The following is a 19,917-nucleotide window of genomic DNA, read 5'->3' as shown; positions in this document are numbered from 1 at the left end:
TTAACAGTAACATGCCTATTGAAAAGTATGGTTTCCCTCCTGCCCATTCACAATAGTAACCCATGGATTTCCCCCCCCACACACACACAGGCACCCTGCAACGTGAGGGAGGGAGGGACAATGGGAAGGAGGGAGGGAAGGAGGAAGGGACAAAGGAGAAAAGAAAGGAAGGAAGGAACAATGGGAGAGAGGGAGGAAGGAGGGCACCCATCCCAGTCCCACCCCCTTCCACCAGAGACCCATGGATTCCCCCCACACAGGCACCCTGCAACCTGAGTGATGAGCTGCCCACCCCCGGCCACTGACTTCGCTTGTCAAAAAGTTGCAAAAGGTGATCACATGACCATGGGGGACTGTGACCGTCATAAGCATGAATCAGTTGCCAAGCATCCGAATGTAAATCACATGACCCCGGGGATGCTGCAACAGTCATAAGTGTGAAAAATGGTCATAAGTCACTTTTTCAGTGCTGTCGTAACTTCGAACTCACTAAGCGAATTGTTGTAAGTCAAGGACTACCTGTACTTTATCATTTTTTTTCCTTTTTTGTCAAGTTTTTGACACCTTGCTGGGCGACTGGTGGTATTCGGACATTGCCTTATCCTAAAAGTGATACAATGAGTGAAAAGGTTGAAAAGCCCTGTTCTAATCCAACCCCCCTGCCCATGGCAAGAGGTCCTATACCATGCCTGTCAAATGGTTGTCCAGTCTATTTTTGAAAATCTCCAGTGATAGACCACTCACAACTCCAGAAGAAAGCGGTTCCATTGATTAATTGTTCTGTCAAAATATTTCTTCTTACTTCTAGGTTGGATCTCTATTTAACAAGATTCTACCCATTACTTCTTGTTCTGTTCTCTGGTGCTTTATTAAATAAACCAATCCCCTCTTCTTTATGACAGTCCCTCAAGTACTAGAAGACAGTTATCATGCCCACCCACCCCAAATCCTTCTCTATGATTGGCTAGACATACTAGCTCCAACCGTTATATGATTTAGCCTCTAGCCTCTTTATTATCTTTATTGCTCTTCTCTGTACACTTTCTAGAGTCTTAGCATCTTTTTTATGTTGTGATAACCAGAACTGGACACAGTATTCCACGTGTGGCCTTAATAGTGCAGTATAAAATGGTATTATAACGTCGCATGATTTTGATGCTATCCCTTTTTTGATGCAGCCCAAGACTGCATTGGCCTTTTTGGCAGCCGCAGCACACTGCCTGCTCATACTCAAGTGCTGGTCCACTGAAATACCTAGATCTCTCTTATTGATAGTACCGTTTTTTACAGAGATAATTTAGAGGGTTATCGATCCATAAAGAAAAGCTAATAACTCTATGAAAGTAAAGAGAAATTTTTCATAGACTACAAAGAGAATCCAATAATCACTATTAAAGCTTCTAAGACTGAATATCTAGCAGAATGAATGAGAACATCTACCTGCCATCTTCATTGCTACGGAAAAATACCAGGAAGGGATCAGATTTCCCAAAAAAATCTTTCTTGTCTAGTTTGTTTGCACAAAATTGCATCAAAACAGCTTCCTAAAAAAAAAAAGAATAATAGAAAGATTAATTCATAAATCGTATGGAGGATGATTTACATAAAGAATAATAAGCACAATTTAATTTTTAATTTACTAATAACTTAGAATAAAGTTAGAATGAAGAATAAAGCTAATAAAGAAAAAAGTTCTTCAAAACATTTATTAGTTGCCTGGATTTTTATTACTAGGATAGAACAGTATTGTACATTTTTAAGCCCAGGGTCACTATTTTCATTACCAAACTACGAATTAGGAGAAACGATTTCTTTCCTTTCTGCCAGTTATATATATACCATTAAACTCATTTTACCATATCACAGAATATCATTTTATTTTTTCAGTTTTTATCTTGCCCTCCTGTGGTATCATCTAAGAATGGAAATAGATGTTAAGAGCATATACTAATTATAATAAAAAAACCGCAGCAGAAAAATTACAAAAAGGTAACAGCAAAGGGGAAAAGTTACAAGTGATATGGAAAAACAGACATATCAGACTGAGTGGTTACTGCAGGATCTATCGCGGCTCAGGGGGGGCAAGAGTGAATTTCTGAATTCTCTTTTGAGTAGCTGGGCAGATAACAAACTGAAATCGTGATATTCCCTGTTCATTCTCAGAAATAAAGACTGTTGAACGCAAACATCAGAGTGCTTTTGATATGGAGTGAAATGTTGCTACGTGACCCAAGATAATTCCAAATTGAGAAAAGCATCCAAGGTCAGCAACCTTCTTCACTGAAGTGGCCAGAGGCCATGCTACCATTACCGCTGCCACTGCTAGAGGATCCATTGTGAAGGCATCACCAAAAATATTCCCCCAAGGAGGCAGTGTGTGCTCTCTCTCCCTGTCTCTCTTTTGTGAGCTGGATAAATATATTTCTTTTTGGCACCATTGGCTAGATAATTTCGGAGAGCAGCTGACTTCTGCTTTTCCAATCATGATGCAACCCTGTGGATTTGCAGTAGCTCGTAATGCGATGACATAGGATTGTAATTCAGCGGTCATCTAGAAAATAACGCTGATATTCAGAAGAAGCTTCTTTTGGTTTGCGGATACTTCCAATGTAAAGATTAAAAGTGAAAAGCACCAAACAGTGCTCCTAGGATACATCTAATCATAGCATGATGGGGCTAAGATCTGAACTTTTTATTTTTCTGGTCCTAGTGAATCTTTTCAACTTTAGAGAGCCATTATCTTTTTAGGGAATTGGTTGCTACTGTAAGTAATTATAGTCAAAGGTGAAAGTGTTTTTATTGATTCCAGTTAACTATTAGACAACACTTTCCTTAGTTCCTTCCCTCCCTACATTTCATCCATTAGCTCAAGGCACTGTGTACCACGTGCCTTCCTTCTATTTTTCCCTACAGCAATCCTGTGATGTAAGGTTGAGCTGACAGATAATGACTGGCAATGCCAGACAGTGAACCAAAATTATTAATTTACCCGGCAACAGTTCAGTTCCTCTGCTGTCAGTATTATTGTGCCACATTTTCTCCCAGGAATTCCTCTGTAAAAAAAAAAATCATATAAGTAACTGAAATATAAATGTAAAGTAAGTTTCCAAACAAATAGAACATTAGGTGATTTTTATCAGACTTGTTTGCTCTTTCATATACAGTTCAATAGTACTAACGTACCTACGTACTTTTTCCCTATTTGAGAGGACAGGAAAGAAAAAAGAAAGATAATGTACTACTGACCTACAATTCTTGAATTTAATTTTGTCCCATGCTTCAAATGTAGTATTTGGAGCTAATCAACTAAGATAGGCTCACAGAGAAGTTGCAAACAAACTTAGTAGGGTAGGTCCATGCCTTACATGGCACAGAAAAAATGGGTGTCAGTTTACCATTTTTCTGCTTTCTGGGACACAAAGTGCCTTTTCTTTAAAGTGAAGATTTTCTTGATTTCTTTTTCTTAAAAAAACCCCTCAACATAACTAATTTTTAAAAAGTGGGAGGATGTAGGTTGAATATTCACAGCACTTATACTGTGCTGAATGTATCACAAGTGCTTTGTTTATTTATTTATTACATTTAGGAAGAGACACTCTATATACGTCAGTACAAAAATACATTTAAATTACTATGAAAGAAAAATCAAAGATTAAAAAAAAATCTATAGCAATGATGGTGTGATTACATAAAACAATCTTTCCTGCTCATATAAAGCAGAGCAAGAGAAAATGTTCTTCAGTTAGGGAAGACTGCAAATATACAGGGAGTGCAGAATTATTAGGCAAGTTGTATTTTTGAGGATTAATTTTATTATTGAACAACAACCATGTTCTCAATGAACCCAAAAAACTCATTAATATCAAAGCTGAATATTTTTGGAAGTAGTTTTTAGTTTGTTTTTAGTTATAGCTATTTTAGGGGGATATCTGTGTGTGCAGGTGACTATTACTGTGCATAATTATTAGGCAACTTAACAAAAAACAAATATATACCCATTTCAATTATTTATTTTTTACCAGTGAAACCAATATAACATCTCAACATTCACAAATATACATTTCTGACATTCAAAAACATAACAAAAACAAATCAGTGACCAATATAGCCACCTTTCTTTGCAAGGACACTCAAAAGCCTGCCATCCATGGATTCTGTCAGTGTTTTGATCTGTTCACCATCAACATTGCGTGCAGCAGCAACCACAGCCTCCCAGACACTGTTCAGAGAGGTGTACTGTTTTCCCTCCTTGTAAATCTCACATTTGATGATGGACCACAGGTTCTCAATGGGGTTCAGATCAGGTGAACAAGGAGGCCATGTCATTAGATTTCCTTCTTTTATACCCTTTCTTGCCAGCCACGCTGTGGAGTACTTGGACGCGTGTGATGGAGCATTGTCCTGCATGAAAATCATGTTTTTCTTGAAGGATGCAGACTTCTTCCTGTACCACTGCTTGAAGAAGGTGTCTTCCAGAAACTGGCAGTAGGACTGGGAGTTGAGCTTGACTCCATCCTCAACCCGAAAAGGCCCCACAAGCTCATCTTTGATGATTCCAGCCCAAACCAGTACTCCACCTCCACCTTGCTGGCGTCTGAGTCGGACTGGAGCTCTCTGCCCTTTACCAATCCAGCCACGGGCCCATCCATCTGGCCCATCAAGACTCACTCTCATTTCATCAGTCCATAAAACCTTAGAAAAATCAGTCTTGAGATATTTCTTGGCCCAGTCTTGACGTTTCAGCTTGTGTGTCTTGTTCAGTGGTGGTCGTCTTTCAGCCTTTCTTACCTTGGCCATGTCTCTGAGTATTGCACACCTTGTGCTTTTGGGCACTCCAGTGATGTTGCAGCTCTGAAATATGGCCAAACTGGTGGCAAGTGGCATCTTGGCAGCTGCACGCTTGACTTTTCTCAGTTCATGGGCAGTTATTTTGCGCCTTGGTTTCTCCACACGCTTCTTGCGACCCTGTTGACTATTTTGAATGAAACGCTTGATTGTTCGATGATCACGCTTCAGAGGCTTTGCAATTTTAAGAGTTCTGCATCCCTCTGCAAGATATCTCACTATTTTTGACTTTTCTGAGCCTGTCAAGTCCTTCTTTTGACCCATTTTGCCAAAGGAAAGGAAGTTGCCTAATAATTATGCACACCTGATACAGGGTGTTGATGTCATTAGACCACACCCCTTCTCATTACAGAGATGCACATCACCTAATATGCTTAATTGGTAGTAGGCTTTCGAGCCTATACAGCTTGGAGTAAGACAACATGCATAAAGAGGATGATGTGGTCAAAATACTCATTTGCCTAATAATTCTGCACTCCCTGTATAAATAATTTATATATTTAATGCACTTAAAATCAGACTAGTTGTGAGTACCTTAACACAGGGATCTCCAAGGCCCGGTCCGTGAACCAGTACCGGTTCATGGCATGCCAACAACCAGTCCACACAAACAAGCAAAGCCCCATTCGTGGGATGCAGGCAGCACACAAAATCATGCACCCTCCGGTCTGTGGAAAAACCTCTCTCCACGGAACCGGTCCCTGGTGCCCAAATGGTTGGGGACCTCTGCTTTAACAACCACAACACATCCTTATAGCAGGTGTATGATACATTAATATTAAAGATAAAGAAGTCCCTGCAGATTTTACTCCACTAGTCACTGCTGACTATAGGGGCTGGTTCTCATCAGTCCACTGAGCCAGCTCCAAAGATACTTCTACGGTCATGTGGCCAGCATTATGTCACAGAGTCCTGTTACCTTCCACCAACGTGGTATCTATTTATCTACTGATAAGTTGGTAGGTGTTGGATGGCGCTCAGGTCTCGAACCTGGGCTGCCGGCTTTCCAGCCAACAAGTTCAATGTCTTACTTGCTGAGCCACTGCCCCCCGTTTCCCCCTGTATAATACATTATCTATAACAAAATAGCTACTTGGTAAACTTCTATTGGACAGTTTTGTGCAGTGATAGAAAAATCATATTCAGAACCAATGTTTGGTGTACTAATGTTATTAATTTCACATTCCCCAGAACACCTTACAACAATGCAACCTTTAGGAAAAGCCAATAAATCAATAAGGTCTTATAGGATGACAGGGAAGGAAGAACACAGCGAAGAACACTTTTATTTTACTATGATGGCCGAACTGCTTGACTCACTATATTTATCGACCTCTGTTACTTTCCAAATAAATGGATAAATACCATAAATGCCCAATATTCCCCATTGAATGTCTAATAATATAAGTTTTTTTAAAAAATCTTTGACTACTTCTTTTTATCCATAATTTGTCCAATAGCTTAAAACATAATTCAAGACCAGTTTTTTTGTTTGTTTCAATGATGGGAAATTAAGGCTGAGAAGAGATTTTCAGTAACTCTACCACATAATCTATTATTTTAGAGGCTACAAAGCAACTGAATATAGCAGTGGTCTCAGAAACGATGTAAGCAGCACAAAATGGATCAAACCAAAAACTGAAAATTAACACAAAGTCAGGCTACACAGTCCAATCCTTCTTTCAGACATATCCGAAAGCATGCAACAAGCAAAGAAAGCAGAACAATAAAACAGAGAACGCTCCATGGAAATATACAAAGCAACACTTAGGAGCATGCCGCAGGGAATTAAGATTAAGATTATGATGTGGCAGTAAACAAGGAAAAATGACACTGAGACACGATTGTGCATATTGTGTATAAGTTGTATATATAAATACTGCAACATATGAAAACATGCTGCCTAAAAAGAGCACTATAGCATAGGAAATAAGGATGTGCAGCAATGCAGTAAACACAAATACAGATAGTCAGCAAAGACGTCCTACACGCTGACAACATGCAAGGGCCCAGTACATATAAGCATTAAGACTGGCATAACAGTACAGATAGTCTTTGTTTAGCAACCACAATTGGGACTGGCAAGTCAGTCACTAAGTGGCTGCTTATGATTACAATTGGGGACAGGAATCTCAGCTGTTGAGTGAAGTGGTTGTTAAATGAGACACTGTGACTTCACTCAACAACCTCAATCCTAGCTCTCCCACTTGCGGTCATCATGCAGGAGTGCCTCAGGAGGTAAGAGACTCTGGGAAGCCCAGTGCTTACTGATATGTGGAAACTTGCCATGGGCTGGGAGGCCTTGGCTGGCTACGGGACCCACCAGTATGCAGAAACCTCTTCGGGCCAGGACACCCTTGTGTTTTACGCACCCCACCATATTCAAGTCCAATTACATTTGCCTTTTTCTGCAGCTACTAACACAGGGGTGTCAAACTCAATTTCATTGAGGGCCGCATCAGCATTGCGGTTGCCCTCAGAGGGCCGGGTGGGTATGGCCAGGGTGGGCATGGCCTGCTGGGTGGGCGTGGCTAGAGTGCGTATGGCCTACTGGGTGGGCGTGGCCAGCTCTACATCGTTCGCATCAAGGGTGCCTATGGGGGCCTGGGCAGGAGTGGGACAGATCTGAGGGTCTCTGGCAGGAGGAGGGTCTCTGGGCCAGGGCCAGGGCCAAGGCAGAGGGGGCCGTTCCCTCACTGTTTCCAGGGCGGCTTCACGGGCCGTATGACACCACTTCGCGGGCCGGATCTGGCCCCCGGGCCTTGTGTTTGACATGTCTGTACTAACAAGTGCACACAGCCAATGGGAGGTGCAACCAGAAACGTGATCGTGATCTCTTGGAAGGTTCGAAAGAGTAGAACGTGTCTTCTAGCTTTCACAAAGATCCCAAATGCTAGCTTTATAGATGTGCCTTGCATTGGCGGAGCCTGCCTATCCACAGCTGCAGAAAAAGGCAAAGGTAAGTAGAACCAGGCACGACTGGATGGGAGAGGGCCCAGGACATGGTGGGGCGGGGAGAGGGCCTGATGAGGTAGGGAGAAATAGCCAGTGAGCAGGCCGAGGCCTCCAGATCCATAGTAATTTTATGCATGTTGGTGAATGGCTGAGATGGGCAGAGATCAGTAGGCGGCAGGAGTTGCCGCCGGATTCGGTGGGGCACAAAGGCCAAGTGCCCAAATTTTAATCACATGACCGTGAGGCTGTTGCAAAGGCTGTACTTTTGGGCAATAGGCTGAAACTCCCATCATTCATTGCCACTGTACAAAAGGACAACCTGTTCTTCAGCTCTTCTTTTGCTCTATAGACTTGCAAAGGTTGTAAGTACGAGGCCTGGTTGCAAAGTTACTTTCTGAGTACTGTTCTATTGGTCACCAAATGAGTCAGTCGCTAAATGAGGACTACCTGTACAGCACTTGACAAGATATCCAGCCACAATAAGTGACTATAAACTATCAGCAATATGTACCAGTGTCGCTTTGCAGAATGAGATGGGTAGCGTGTAAGTGTAATAAATAAATAAAGGTATCACACACAGTCCCGTAGCAATATATAATGTCACATCAAAGCATATCTATGCAACAATACATAATCATTCCAAATGAAAGCAGCAGCTAGTCTCCCTCCACCAACAAATACACACTGTTTCAGCCTACTTAGATCAGCCATTTTTACTTTGGCAACCAGGTTCCACCAAGGAAGATTCAATCTGCCAAACAGATAACTTACTTTTACTATTCACGGACTTAATTTAAAACATTTATTTCACAGCAACAGGAATGTATCTTTATCTAGGCAGAAGTACTCTTCTTTCTGATTTTTTGACATTATATACATTTATATAATGTTTTATTTATGTAATATATGACAAAAAGAAAATATTTTTAAATGTTTGAATTTATTTTAGATATTTAAATTCTTCATGTAACTGTATTTCAGGCAGCTACATTTTACAATACAATTTTAGAAATCAATACAAAGGTATCATACATTCAAAACCAAATCAACAATTGAATTTAATTGGACAGGAAACAACGTATATGTTGGAAAGAAATTCTATACCTACAGAATTTGAAATGAAAAAGTCCCCTCTGCTTGAGTGAGAAAACAACTATCTCAAATAACGACCTCGTTGGGGTACAATTATTACCTGTAATTTCAGATCAGTGGAGTCCTTAGTGCTCTTTGAGCTCGATTGTTTTCAGCGCTGATGATGTTGTCTAGTTTGGTAATAAAACATCTGCAAGAAAACCACCAGGTTCAGAGAGCACCGAGGACTCCACAATTCAACCCTGAGCTTCAAATATTCTCTTCTATCAAGTTTCAGATCAACATTTATGAAAACAAGTAAACGTTATGAAAATGTTATGAAAACAACACTGGGCTTGTAACAACATAGCACTACCAAATTTGTATCTTTAAAAACGTACTTACACAACTGGTTTTTCTAATCTGCTTCCTTGTGACCCAACGATTTCTCCTAATGTACAGAACACTTGTCCCAAGAAATCCTGAAAATCACACAAAGTTATGGAGCTTAGACACTGTTCCACCTGCAGCATTCCATCCATATTCGCTCCATTTATCAGCACAAGAAACGCAATACTTATGAACAATTTAGTTATAAGTTGTGGCTAGGGGGGCATTTGCACAGATTCGCCTTATATACCAATTGCGCCACTTTTTGGACCGAGATGCCCTACGTACAGTCACCCACGCACTCGTTACCTCCCGTATAGATTACTGTAATGCTCTCTACATGGGGCTGCCCTTGAAGACCACCCGGAGGCTTCAGCTGGTGCAGAATGCAGCTGCACGGGTTGTGATGGGAGCGCCCCGATACTCCCATATTACACCCCTCCTGCGTGAGCTACATTGGCTACCAGTTGCCCTCCGGGTGAGATTTAAGGTGCTGGTACTTACCTTTAAAGCCCTACATGGCTTAGGCCCGGGATACTTGCAGGACCATCTGCTGCCGGGAACAAATTCCCATCGTCCAGTACGCTCACACAGAGAAGGCCTCCTCAGGGTACCGTCAGCTAGGCAATGTCGGCTGGCGACCCCCAGGGGGAGGGCCTTCTCTGTGGGAGCGCCAGCCCTATGGAATCAGCTCCCCCCTGAGCTTCGGATGGCCCAAAATCTCCTATCCTTTCGCCGCGGCCTCAAAACACTCCTTTTCCACCAGGCTGACCTGGACTGACAGGCATTTTAATTAATTATATTTAGAATTTTTAATTTATTTTTTAGTTTTTAATTTTAATTTTTTGCACAGATGATTTTAATTTTATTTTTTATCTTGATTTCTGTACTTATTATATGTTTTGTTGTTAGCCGCCCTGAGTCCTTCGGGAGATAGGGCGGGATATAAATCCCATCAATAAATAAATAAATAATAAATAATTAGGAACAATTAAATTAAGCCATTCAAGGTCACTTCAAAAATGAGATGAGTGGCATATAAATTCAATAAATAAATAAATAAAACAAATTATGTCTGGATGCAAGAATTGAAGTTTATGAGTACAGAATGACCATGGGTAAATCAAGAGTCAATGTACATACTCACTGTTCTCAATACTTTCCAACTATGTATATAAAATTTGCTACAGATATCACTAATTTGAATGGAACATATTACCACATTTTATCTGAAAACAAAAAAGGTTCATATACTTTTTAAAAAGACACATAAAGTGGCAAGCTTCAAACAAATACCTGCTCCAATATCTCACTTCATCCCTACCTCATAATCTTTTTTTGTGAATTTCATTCCAGTTTGATAGAATATAAATAATTTGTTTTCCAAGGGGACCTCAAATTCCCTCAGTAAATCCCAGAGCCCCAGGTTTAGAAATTAATTCAAAATGCTAATTTTATGTAAATCAATATGATGTTCCCACATGATGAACCAGATTCTCCCACCCCATTTTTTTCATCGTTTGAGCCAGTGTTGACTCCTGGAGGCTGCCTGGGCAAGTTTTCTTGGCAATATTTTTGGAAGTGGTTTGCCACTGCCTTCTTATAGCTGAGAGAGGATAACTGACCCAAAATCACCCAGATACCTTTGTGCCTAAGTTGAGACTAATTTCTAGACTGGTGCCTTAACCACTATACGTAACTGGCCCGCAGATTCCCAATTAACAAAAAAACCCTATATGGATAAATTTGTAAATTAACACACTTACATGCTTTGAAAGGTTTGGACTCTTAGAATCAACATCATACCTATAAAGAAAAGATAGATTTATTCACTCTAATATTTTAAAGCAAAAATATTCAAGGACATACTGGAGTTTGCAGGTACTTGCATCCTAAAGTTATATAGTAAGAGAGACAATTAATAAGATAACCTACTATGTGTGAAACCTGCTTTCCGGGTTTAACTTAACCTTGCACCCAGCGGTTAAATCAATTACGTATCTCCAAAACGGAAAACCAGCCAACAAACAAAAAGTGATAAAAAACATGCATAACACAAATAGGAAGTAAGTGGAAATCCCTGATTCTAACTGGCATTCCAGTGCATTTGGCAGAATACAAAAGATATGATTATCAATTTTTGTTTGTTTTCTGATTTGTACTCTGCCAAGATTATATTGTCTTTTGGCAAAAGAAACAACAGACTGTGGTAATATGGTTTCATATATTACCTGCTACATTTTTGTGAGGTGCATAAGGAATAATTTCCGCTGTTATTTCTGATAAATTGATACATCCTGACTTGCCTGCAGCACAGAACAGTTTTTACACTGTCTTAACCTGGAAATATACTATAAAATAGTGAAAACTAGGATTTTAGAAAATAATTTTTACTGAAGTCTATATTTTTAAAAATCAATTCAGCACTTCATTACAATTTAAACTTATCTAATAAGTTTAAAATATGACTTATCTAATACAAGTAGTTTACTGACAAAATAGCTCCCGGTATCTGTACTACTCTGATAGATCAATACACTTATGCTATCAAAATTCAAGTTTATTAGTAAACTTACAAATCAAATCGCAGGTTCTGTCTCTCCTCAAAAAAGTAATCCATTATAAATTTTCTTACGAAATCTGGGTTCAAAGTGTTGTCAATTACTTCTGTTCTTCCAAACTATAAAATAATATTTTAAAGAAAGTGCATCAGCATATAATTATCTTTCTGCACATGTACACCTCAAGTAAAATTACCAAATAAAAATATGAATATATATTTGAACAAATCATGGGCCAGTTTAAAGGAGGTAAAAGAGGAAATGAGAGACTTTAATTAAAATGAACAACTAGTAGAGAAACTTTCAGTCCTTACAGAAATAAGTATTCTCGGAACCTATTCCCAAATATTTATCTAATCTATGTAATAGGTTAATATTATTCTTCTACGTAAATCCAAAATTGACTGCAAAGGGGTCTAATAAGAAAAAGTTGTAGCGCAATTTGCTTCAAATTATGCTTTTGTTAAACATTCAGATTTCATTAAAAAGTCATTTATCCCAGTCTGTCACCTTTTTATCATATAAGCTACGAGTAGGTAAGACTTTTTGCAGTCACTTCAGTTGTTGGGATAAAGCATGTACACAAACAAAATCATTTCCTATACTCATATGCATACCAACATTTCCATAAACAGCTTGCCCTTCTTCTGGGAGAAGAAAAAAAAATCTTTTCTTTCAATGTTGGCAAAATTGGAAAGATTTTCAGCCCATTTCCAGAATAACACACAAAAACAAAAAGCTTCCCTTGTTTCTTTCTTTTTTCAAGGAAAGTCTAGTCCAGGGGTAGACAACCTTGACTCTTTTATGACTCAGAATTCATGAGCCCGCCATGCTGAGGGGAAAGGGAGAGGTTTCCAAGCTGAGCCATGCTGGCTCAGGAACAGTGGCGTAGCGTGGGTTGTCAGCACCCGGGGCAAGGCAAGTAATTTGCGCCCCCTAACCGCACCACATGCCTGGCACCCCCCCTCCCCAGTGGGCGGCGACCCGGCGGCTCGGATCGGATTCACCCAGCCAGCACTGCAGTGAGAGAGAGTGAGTGAGCCAGGCAGGGGCAGAGAGCTGCGAGTGTGAGTGTGCCCCCCCAAATGTTGCACCTGGTACGGCCGGGCCCCCCTGCAACCCCCACGCTACGCCACTGCTCAGGAATTCTGGCAGCTGAAGTCCACAAGTCATAAAAGAGCCAAGGTTGCCTACCCCTGGCCTAGTCCAATATGACATGTAAATAAGCTGGTGATAGGAACGACTCATTCCAACGAGAAATTATTCCAAACAGTAGTAACCATGTCAGCTGTCACTTCTCTACAAATATACTTAATCAGGACAATTTTATCCACAGGATTGGCTTCAGCACTAAAAACTTTTACTCAAATAAATACAAGAGATGCTGAAAAATCTGTGATCCTAAGGCATATATACAATTTGGTATAGTGGTTAAGGTACTGGTCCAGAAAACAGAGTTCTAGGCCTCCCTTTGGCATGAAAGCTGACAGGATGACTTTGGGCCATTACTTTCTCAGTCCAACACAGGACTGTAGAGAAAACTGAAATAAAAATCTTTTTTAAAAAAATACATAGCCTGATCTCTATACAGCCTATACCAGATGCTATTTTTTATGAAACTGCAAATCGGAGCTACTCACCTATTTTAAAACTTACACATTTAACATTGCAGCCTTCAGTTGGACAGATTATTTAACTGGTTTAACTGATGTCTCCCTACACCTACCAATTTAAAAATATCAAATGGGGGGGTTACTTTTGGTTAAATATGGGTACATAATAGCAAATTACCACATAAGAACTTAAGTGAAACAGACTGGAGAAGAGGGTGGCATTCACAATTACAAAGTCAGAACCAAATGGATTATTAATTTGTTAATCTAAGCAATACTGAGAGAGAAAAAGTAAATGCTATAAAAGTCTTCTTCCAAAGCCACAAAAATCCAATATGAAGTGATGATGATGTGAAAATGATGAAAATCACTTTAAGATATCACAGTGTAAATCCTGGCCTTTCATATTTTCCTCCAAACAATGGACACAAGTATGTAAATTATGTGGCTTACATTGCAACACATATTTGATTATTTATTTATTTACAATTATTTATATACCACCAGTTCAAGGGAATCTAGACAGCTTACAATAATATATATTTATAATATCTTTAACATCCAAACATTTTTCAAAATAAATCTATTAAGACCAATGTTGTCTTCCAATTCCATCCCCCAAAGCCCGATGGAATAGATTATTTCTAAAGGCTAAAAGCGTGAGGCCAATCTAACTTATCTAAAATAATGTTACTGAGAATGTTATTTTATAGGTTCCTACTACTCTCTGATCTTTCTAGGGGTTCAGACCTATAGCATTGCCTCCCAGGCACCACAGGAAAATTCTACCTTCTGAAGAGCCCAGGCCCAAATCCTCTACAGCAAATATTTAATACTTTGAATTAGTCTCAGAAACCTACCAGTAATCAGTTCAGCATTTAATAGAATAGGTGTTATTCAGCTTAACTGGATATTTCCTGTCAGCAAGTAGTTGCATTCTGAAACTTCTAGGCACAACTGGTGACCCTGCCAAAATTGTCCAAAGATGTTTCTGGACATGGTGTGCCAGAAGAACATCTTTTGCATCTCCTGGGCAAGTGCGTCTGAAGATAGGGTAACCTGTACAATACTAAACTTTTCCCAGCTTTCAACCTCATGCTTGAATCTGGTGCTGCATGACATATAAACAGAGCCAGTTGTGAGGGAATGGCTGCGATCTGTGCTTTGCAGCAAGGCAGAAATGTTTCTCACCTTCACTTCCCTCATGCAGTCATACATTCCCTCACAACTACCTCACAAGCCTGCAAGCTAGTGTTCCAGGTAGCTGCCTATGATAAGTGAGCCACACCCTGGCATTTTCAAGGACTTGCCAACATCCAGAAGCAGACTGACCGCCCCCCCCCCCAGCTCTTAGCTTACAAATGCAAATTTTAAGGCAGAATAGAAAAAAAGGGATGTAGGAGGTGTAATGTAGTGGGTCCGATGCAAGGAAGAGATGCCAGCCGGAGTACAGGTTCAGCTCTTTATTGAAGGGGTCCGTGCTGGCGAACAAGGGCTACCTGGCCTCCTTATATACCAGGCCAGGTAGGTAGCTAGCCAATGGGTTTGGCCCTAGGTTTCCTGCGAAAACTAGGTTTCCCGCCAAACTGTCCAGGCCAACGCCCCCTGGTGGCTGCTGTTATGCAGGTGACCTGCACCTGGATACATAACAGGAGGAAAGGAATTGCAAACAGGCCCAGTACTCTTTAACATCTTCATGAATGATCTAGAAGGAGAACTTACCAAATTTGCAGACGACACCAAGCTGGGGGGAACAGCTAATACTTTGGAAGATAGATTCAGAAGGACCTTGACAGACTTGAGCATTGGGCGCTATCCAACAAGATGTAGTTCACTGGTGGGAAAAGTAAGGTCCTGCACTTAGGCAGGAAAAACCAAATGCACAGGTACAGAATAGGTGGTACCTGGTTCAGAAGTAATAAATGTGAAAGAGATCTAGGTGTCCTAATGGACTACCGCTTGAATATGAGCCAGCAGTGTGTCTAATTTAACAAAGAGAAATATAGGTTTAACATGATAGTCTTTCAGAGTGCAGGACCAGAAGTAATTGGTGGAAGCTTAAAGAGAGATATAGCTTAGAACTAAGGAGCAATTTCCTGACAGAGAGAGCAATTACCAATGAAAGAGCTTGCCTCCTGGAGTTGTGGAGGTTTTCAATAACAGAATGGACAACCGGCATAGCCATTCTCCTGCCTTCCTGCTCAAATTTGACTAGAAGACCACCAAGGTCCCTTCCAGCTCTATGATTCTATGTACTATTGGCAGCTATTTCAAACAACAAGTCAACTGCCAGGATCACAAACTGCGGTGAGCAACATATCCTGGAGGGAGTCCTACTTGGAGTTTTGCCTGGACTTGGTAACAACCAGATAAGGACCACAACTCATTACAACTAGTGCAAGAACATTTGGAAAAAAGGAAAAGATTGTATGCTACTTAACAGATTTTGAGTCTTTTGTTTGAACTGAATGTTAGAGACTGAATATAAAGGATTCAAGACATTTCACATGGCGGCAACAACAACCTGCAAAAGCTAGAAGGGTAGAGTTAACCGAAAGCAATATCCTGTTATTGGGGAAGTTGTAATAAAGCATTTGTGTACACATTTGCTATGCTGGTCCTTGCAAGTTCTTGGAAAGCAAAAAATTCTCACACCAGTACATATTATTTTTATATGACAGTACTCAACTGCTATATATAACATTACCTCTCTCCATTCTTTATTTCCCATCCCTTGGGTGTACAAAACACAAACTGTAGAAAAGAAGAAAAAACAATCAATATGCAAATTAACATTCCATTATAGACTATTATATTTAAGATATAATATTAGGCAGATGTTAAAATTACATAGCAGAAGTTATATTTAAGAGTTAATGAACTGAAATTCATACCTGGGATTTGAATATTTGTGGTTTTATTTTATATATATACTAAGTCTAATAAAGATATATATGGAAAGATAGATTTATTTTAGAAATTTAAAAGTTCAACACTTGTCCATTGCACTGGGGCATAGGGGGGGGGAGGATAATCTTGGTTTAGTCTAGTTTTTTAATTTTATCCCTTCCACACTAAATATGGCCTACTACAGTCAGCCATAAAAACTATTGCCAACCCCTTACATCACTTTTTTGAAGTGTCATTTCAACTATAAAAATGTAATGTTACATTGTATAGATATAATAAATGTATGTAATATATTCTATTGTACAACAGTAAAGGAAAGAGACTTAAATAGAAAACAGTGGCTATATTAATTTTAAGGCTGAATGTAACAGAATTCATGCTTCTACTGAGATTTGTCTCTTGACAAGCTTCTCTATTTTTTAACATCTTGATTATTATATATTAAAAATAAAAAAAATGTTTCTCGGTGCTCTCTGAGCTTGCTTGCTTTCTTGCAGATGTTTCATTACCCAAACAAAGTAACATCATCAGTGCTACTGATGATGCTACCTAGTTTGGGTAATGAAACATCTGCAAGAAAGCAAGAAAGCTCAGAGAGCAGCAAGGACCCCTCATGCCAACCATGAGCTACAAATATTCTCCTTTATTAAAAAAAATGCTTCATAGCCTGTTTTATCAATTTTGGTAAACCAAAGACAAAATAGGCCTTGTAAAACAGACGCAAAATATCCACAATTTCTTTTTTCAAGCTTTCATATCTCTAAGCACAGTCTACCGCAAAAGTGCATTCAAATAGGTCCTGGTGTTCAATCAGCCAATCAACATCTGGTTTTTAAATTCCTACAGTAAAATCTCAATTCAACAGTTACATTTGAGGGAAGGGCTATCTGAAATTACACTATTGTAACGAGCATTATTTATGCAAATAATGTACACTGTGTATGCATTATCTCTTCATTGCCTTATTCCAAAAGGGGAATGCCAAAATAATACTTACTTGGATCAGATTTTGAAAATGTATCTCTATCCAAAAGGTTCCTATTAATAAAAGCAAAATAAAATGATATTTTTGTTAAAACATTTTACTCAGTCCGCATAAGGCTTTTAAGAAGACACTGGATAACCATTTATCAGAAATAGTATAGTCTCCTGAGAGAACAGGGGGTTGCACTAGATCAGCGGTCCTCAACCTTTCTAGTTTGGTGGACTGGTAGGGGGGGAGATGGGACGGTTCCATGTGAGCGGCAGGTGTGTGTGCGTCACTTGCACAAGTGGAGCTGCACACGCCTGCCACTTGCACAGACCATGGCCCAGGGATTGCACACCCCTGGACTAGATGACCTCCAAGGTACCTTCCAACACTGTTACAAAAAAAAAAAGAGAGAGAGAGAGAGAGAGAGAGAGAGCTGTTTTACATCCATGCCCAGAGAAGCAGAATGGAAATATCATTTCTGTAAGGGTTAAAATAAAGACAAAACACATTTAAGTGGCAGCTACCATATGGCCCAGCAGTTGGATATTAAGGAGAACTTATTAAGGAGAACTTATAGGCTTGAAACATATAGCAATGGTAGAAAAGTGGGTACTCTTCTATTGTTGCTCCTATGAATTGGGTAATGTACAAAGGAATCGTGGAAACTGACGCATTGTAGGAATTGAAATACTTTAAAAGTAGTGAGATTACCCAGCGCATGTATAAATACTAAGCGCCAATAACTTAGAAGAGACGCCAAATAAGTAGTTGGAGGTGGAAGAACAAAACAACAGATGCCATACACTTATTTTAAACAACTCAGAAAAGACACACAGTTAGGCACTAAAGTGGCAAATGTATCTGTAATGAGGGAAGAGGTGTCCTTGGGATCAAACCAGCCCCTCCAATGAGGTCCTTCTGCTCTGTGGTAACTTGCATCTGTGGGTGAACAGCGACTGGCAAGTTAAGTCTCCTTGCTGACACTCCCCTTCTCTTTTGCTATTAAATCTTTTTTTTCTTTCCACCCCAGCCATCTGGGGAAACAGGAGAGGGCTGAAGAGGAAAACCTCGCCCAATGTGGGTCTGGCTGAATCCAAAAAAATAAACTGAAACAAAAACTTTGGGAGTCTGTAGTTCAGGCAAGCTGAAACCGGTGATAGAAAGCAATAGATCAATCCCAGACACATACACACACACACACACACACACACCACCAACAACAACAACAACAACACACACACACACACACTATACACACACACAGACACACACGCACATTGTAAATCCATAGGCAGGAGCTATTTCTTTTAAATTTTATTTTATTCATTTACATTTATTGGCTGCCTAGCTCCAGTGGATTCTGGGTAGTGCAAAAACAGCAAGAAACATTAAATCTACATCTGTCGGATAAAATCGCTCGGATTCGGACCGGTTTGGACTCCAGCTGGGCAGAGTCTGGCGATCAGGACGCGGGCGGTCTTGTCAATGTTATCTGGGAGGAGTTTGATTCTGTGACCCCTGATGAAGTGGACAGGATTATGGGGAAGCTGAGTTCCACCACATGTTTATTGGACCCGTGCCCTTCTTGGCTGGTTTATGCAGCTAGGGAGAGGACACGAGGCTGGCTCCAGGCGGTTATATCTGCTTCTTTGAGCGAGGGTTATTTCCCCACCATCTTGAAGGAGGCGGTGGTGAGACCTCTCCTCAAGAAGCCTGCCTTGGACCCAGCTGTATTGAACAACTTTCGTCCAGTCTCCAACCTTCGCTTCCTTGTGAAGGTTGTTGAGAGTGTGGTGGCGCATCAGCTCCCTCTGGTCCTGGATGAAGCGGATTATCTGGACCCTTACCAATCGGGTTTCAGGCCCGGGCACAGCACGGAGACGGCATTGGTCGCTCTGGTGAATGATCTCTGGAGGGCTCGGGATAGGGGATATTCCTCTGTCCTAGTCCTATTAGACCTCTCGGCGGCTTTCGATACCATCGACCATGGTATCCTGCTGCAGCGTCTCAGGGGATTGGGAGTGGGAGGCACGGTTTTTCAGTGGTTCTCCTCCTATCTCCTGGGACGCTCGCAGTCGGTGTTGGCAGGGGGGCAGAGGTCGACCCCTAGGACTCTCGCTTGTGGAGTTCCTCAGGGGTCGGTCCTCTCGCCTCTCCTGTTCAACATCTATATGAAACCGCTGGGTGAGATCATTCGTGGTTTTGGAGTTGGGTATCATCAATATGCTGATGATACCCAACTTTTTATTTCGACCCCAAACCACCCCAGTGATGCCCTCGCTGTGATGTCCCGTTGCCTGGAGGCGGTTCGGGTCTGGATGGGGAGGAACAGACTTCAACTCAACCCTGACAAGACTGAGTGGCTGTACATTCCGGCTTCCCGGGACACCTGGGATGTTCCACCTCTTTCTATGGGGGGTGAGCTTTTACCCCCTGTGGATAGGGCTCGCAACTTGGGAGTCCTCCTAGATTCACGACTCACTTTGGAGGATCACATAGTGGCCGTGACTAGGGGGGCTTTTGCCCAGGTTCGCCTGGTGCGCCAGTTGCGGCCCTATCTGGACCGGGAGGCCTTATGTACGGTCACTCATGCGCTCGT

At 40.7% G+C, this 19,917-nt stretch overlaps 1 protein-coding gene across 4 annotated transcripts in view; it reads right to left on the bottom strand.

The window, feature by feature from the left end:
* Positions 1-19,917, bottom strand: part of LOC310641825 (copine-8) — an 80,865-nt gene that overhangs the window by 32,637 nt on the left and 28,311 nt on the right. For 2 of the 4 annotated variants that reach the window (XM_083365099.1, XM_083365100.1), the window contains exons 2-9: positions 17,343-17,383; positions 16,143-16,189; positions 11,838-11,941; positions 11,028-11,067; positions 9,277-9,353; positions 8,486-8,551; positions 2,990-3,053; positions 1,441-1,544 (exon numbers count right to left, since the gene is read on the bottom strand). In XM_083365099.1, the coding sequence (XP_083221225.1) occupies positions 1,441-1,544; positions 2,990-3,053; positions 8,486-8,551; positions 9,277-9,353; positions 11,028-11,067; positions 11,838-11,941; positions 16,143-16,189; positions 17,343-17,383 (543 nt within the window). The remainder of the gene's footprint in view (positions 1-1,440; positions 1,545-2,989; positions 3,054-8,485; positions 8,552-9,276; positions 9,354-11,027; positions 11,068-11,837; positions 11,942-16,142; positions 16,190-17,342; positions 17,384-19,917) is intronic. The other 2 variants (XM_083365101.1, XM_083365102.1) reach the window with 1 other exon arrangement.

Source organism: Vipera ursinii, assembly GCF_947247035.1.
Source record: "Vipera ursinii genome assembly, chromosome: 6".
NCBI classification, from domain to species: domain Eukaryota; kingdom Metazoa; phylum Chordata; class Lepidosauria; order Squamata; family Viperidae; genus Vipera; species Vipera ursinii.
This window is presented reverse-complemented; position numbering and strand designations above follow the sequence as displayed.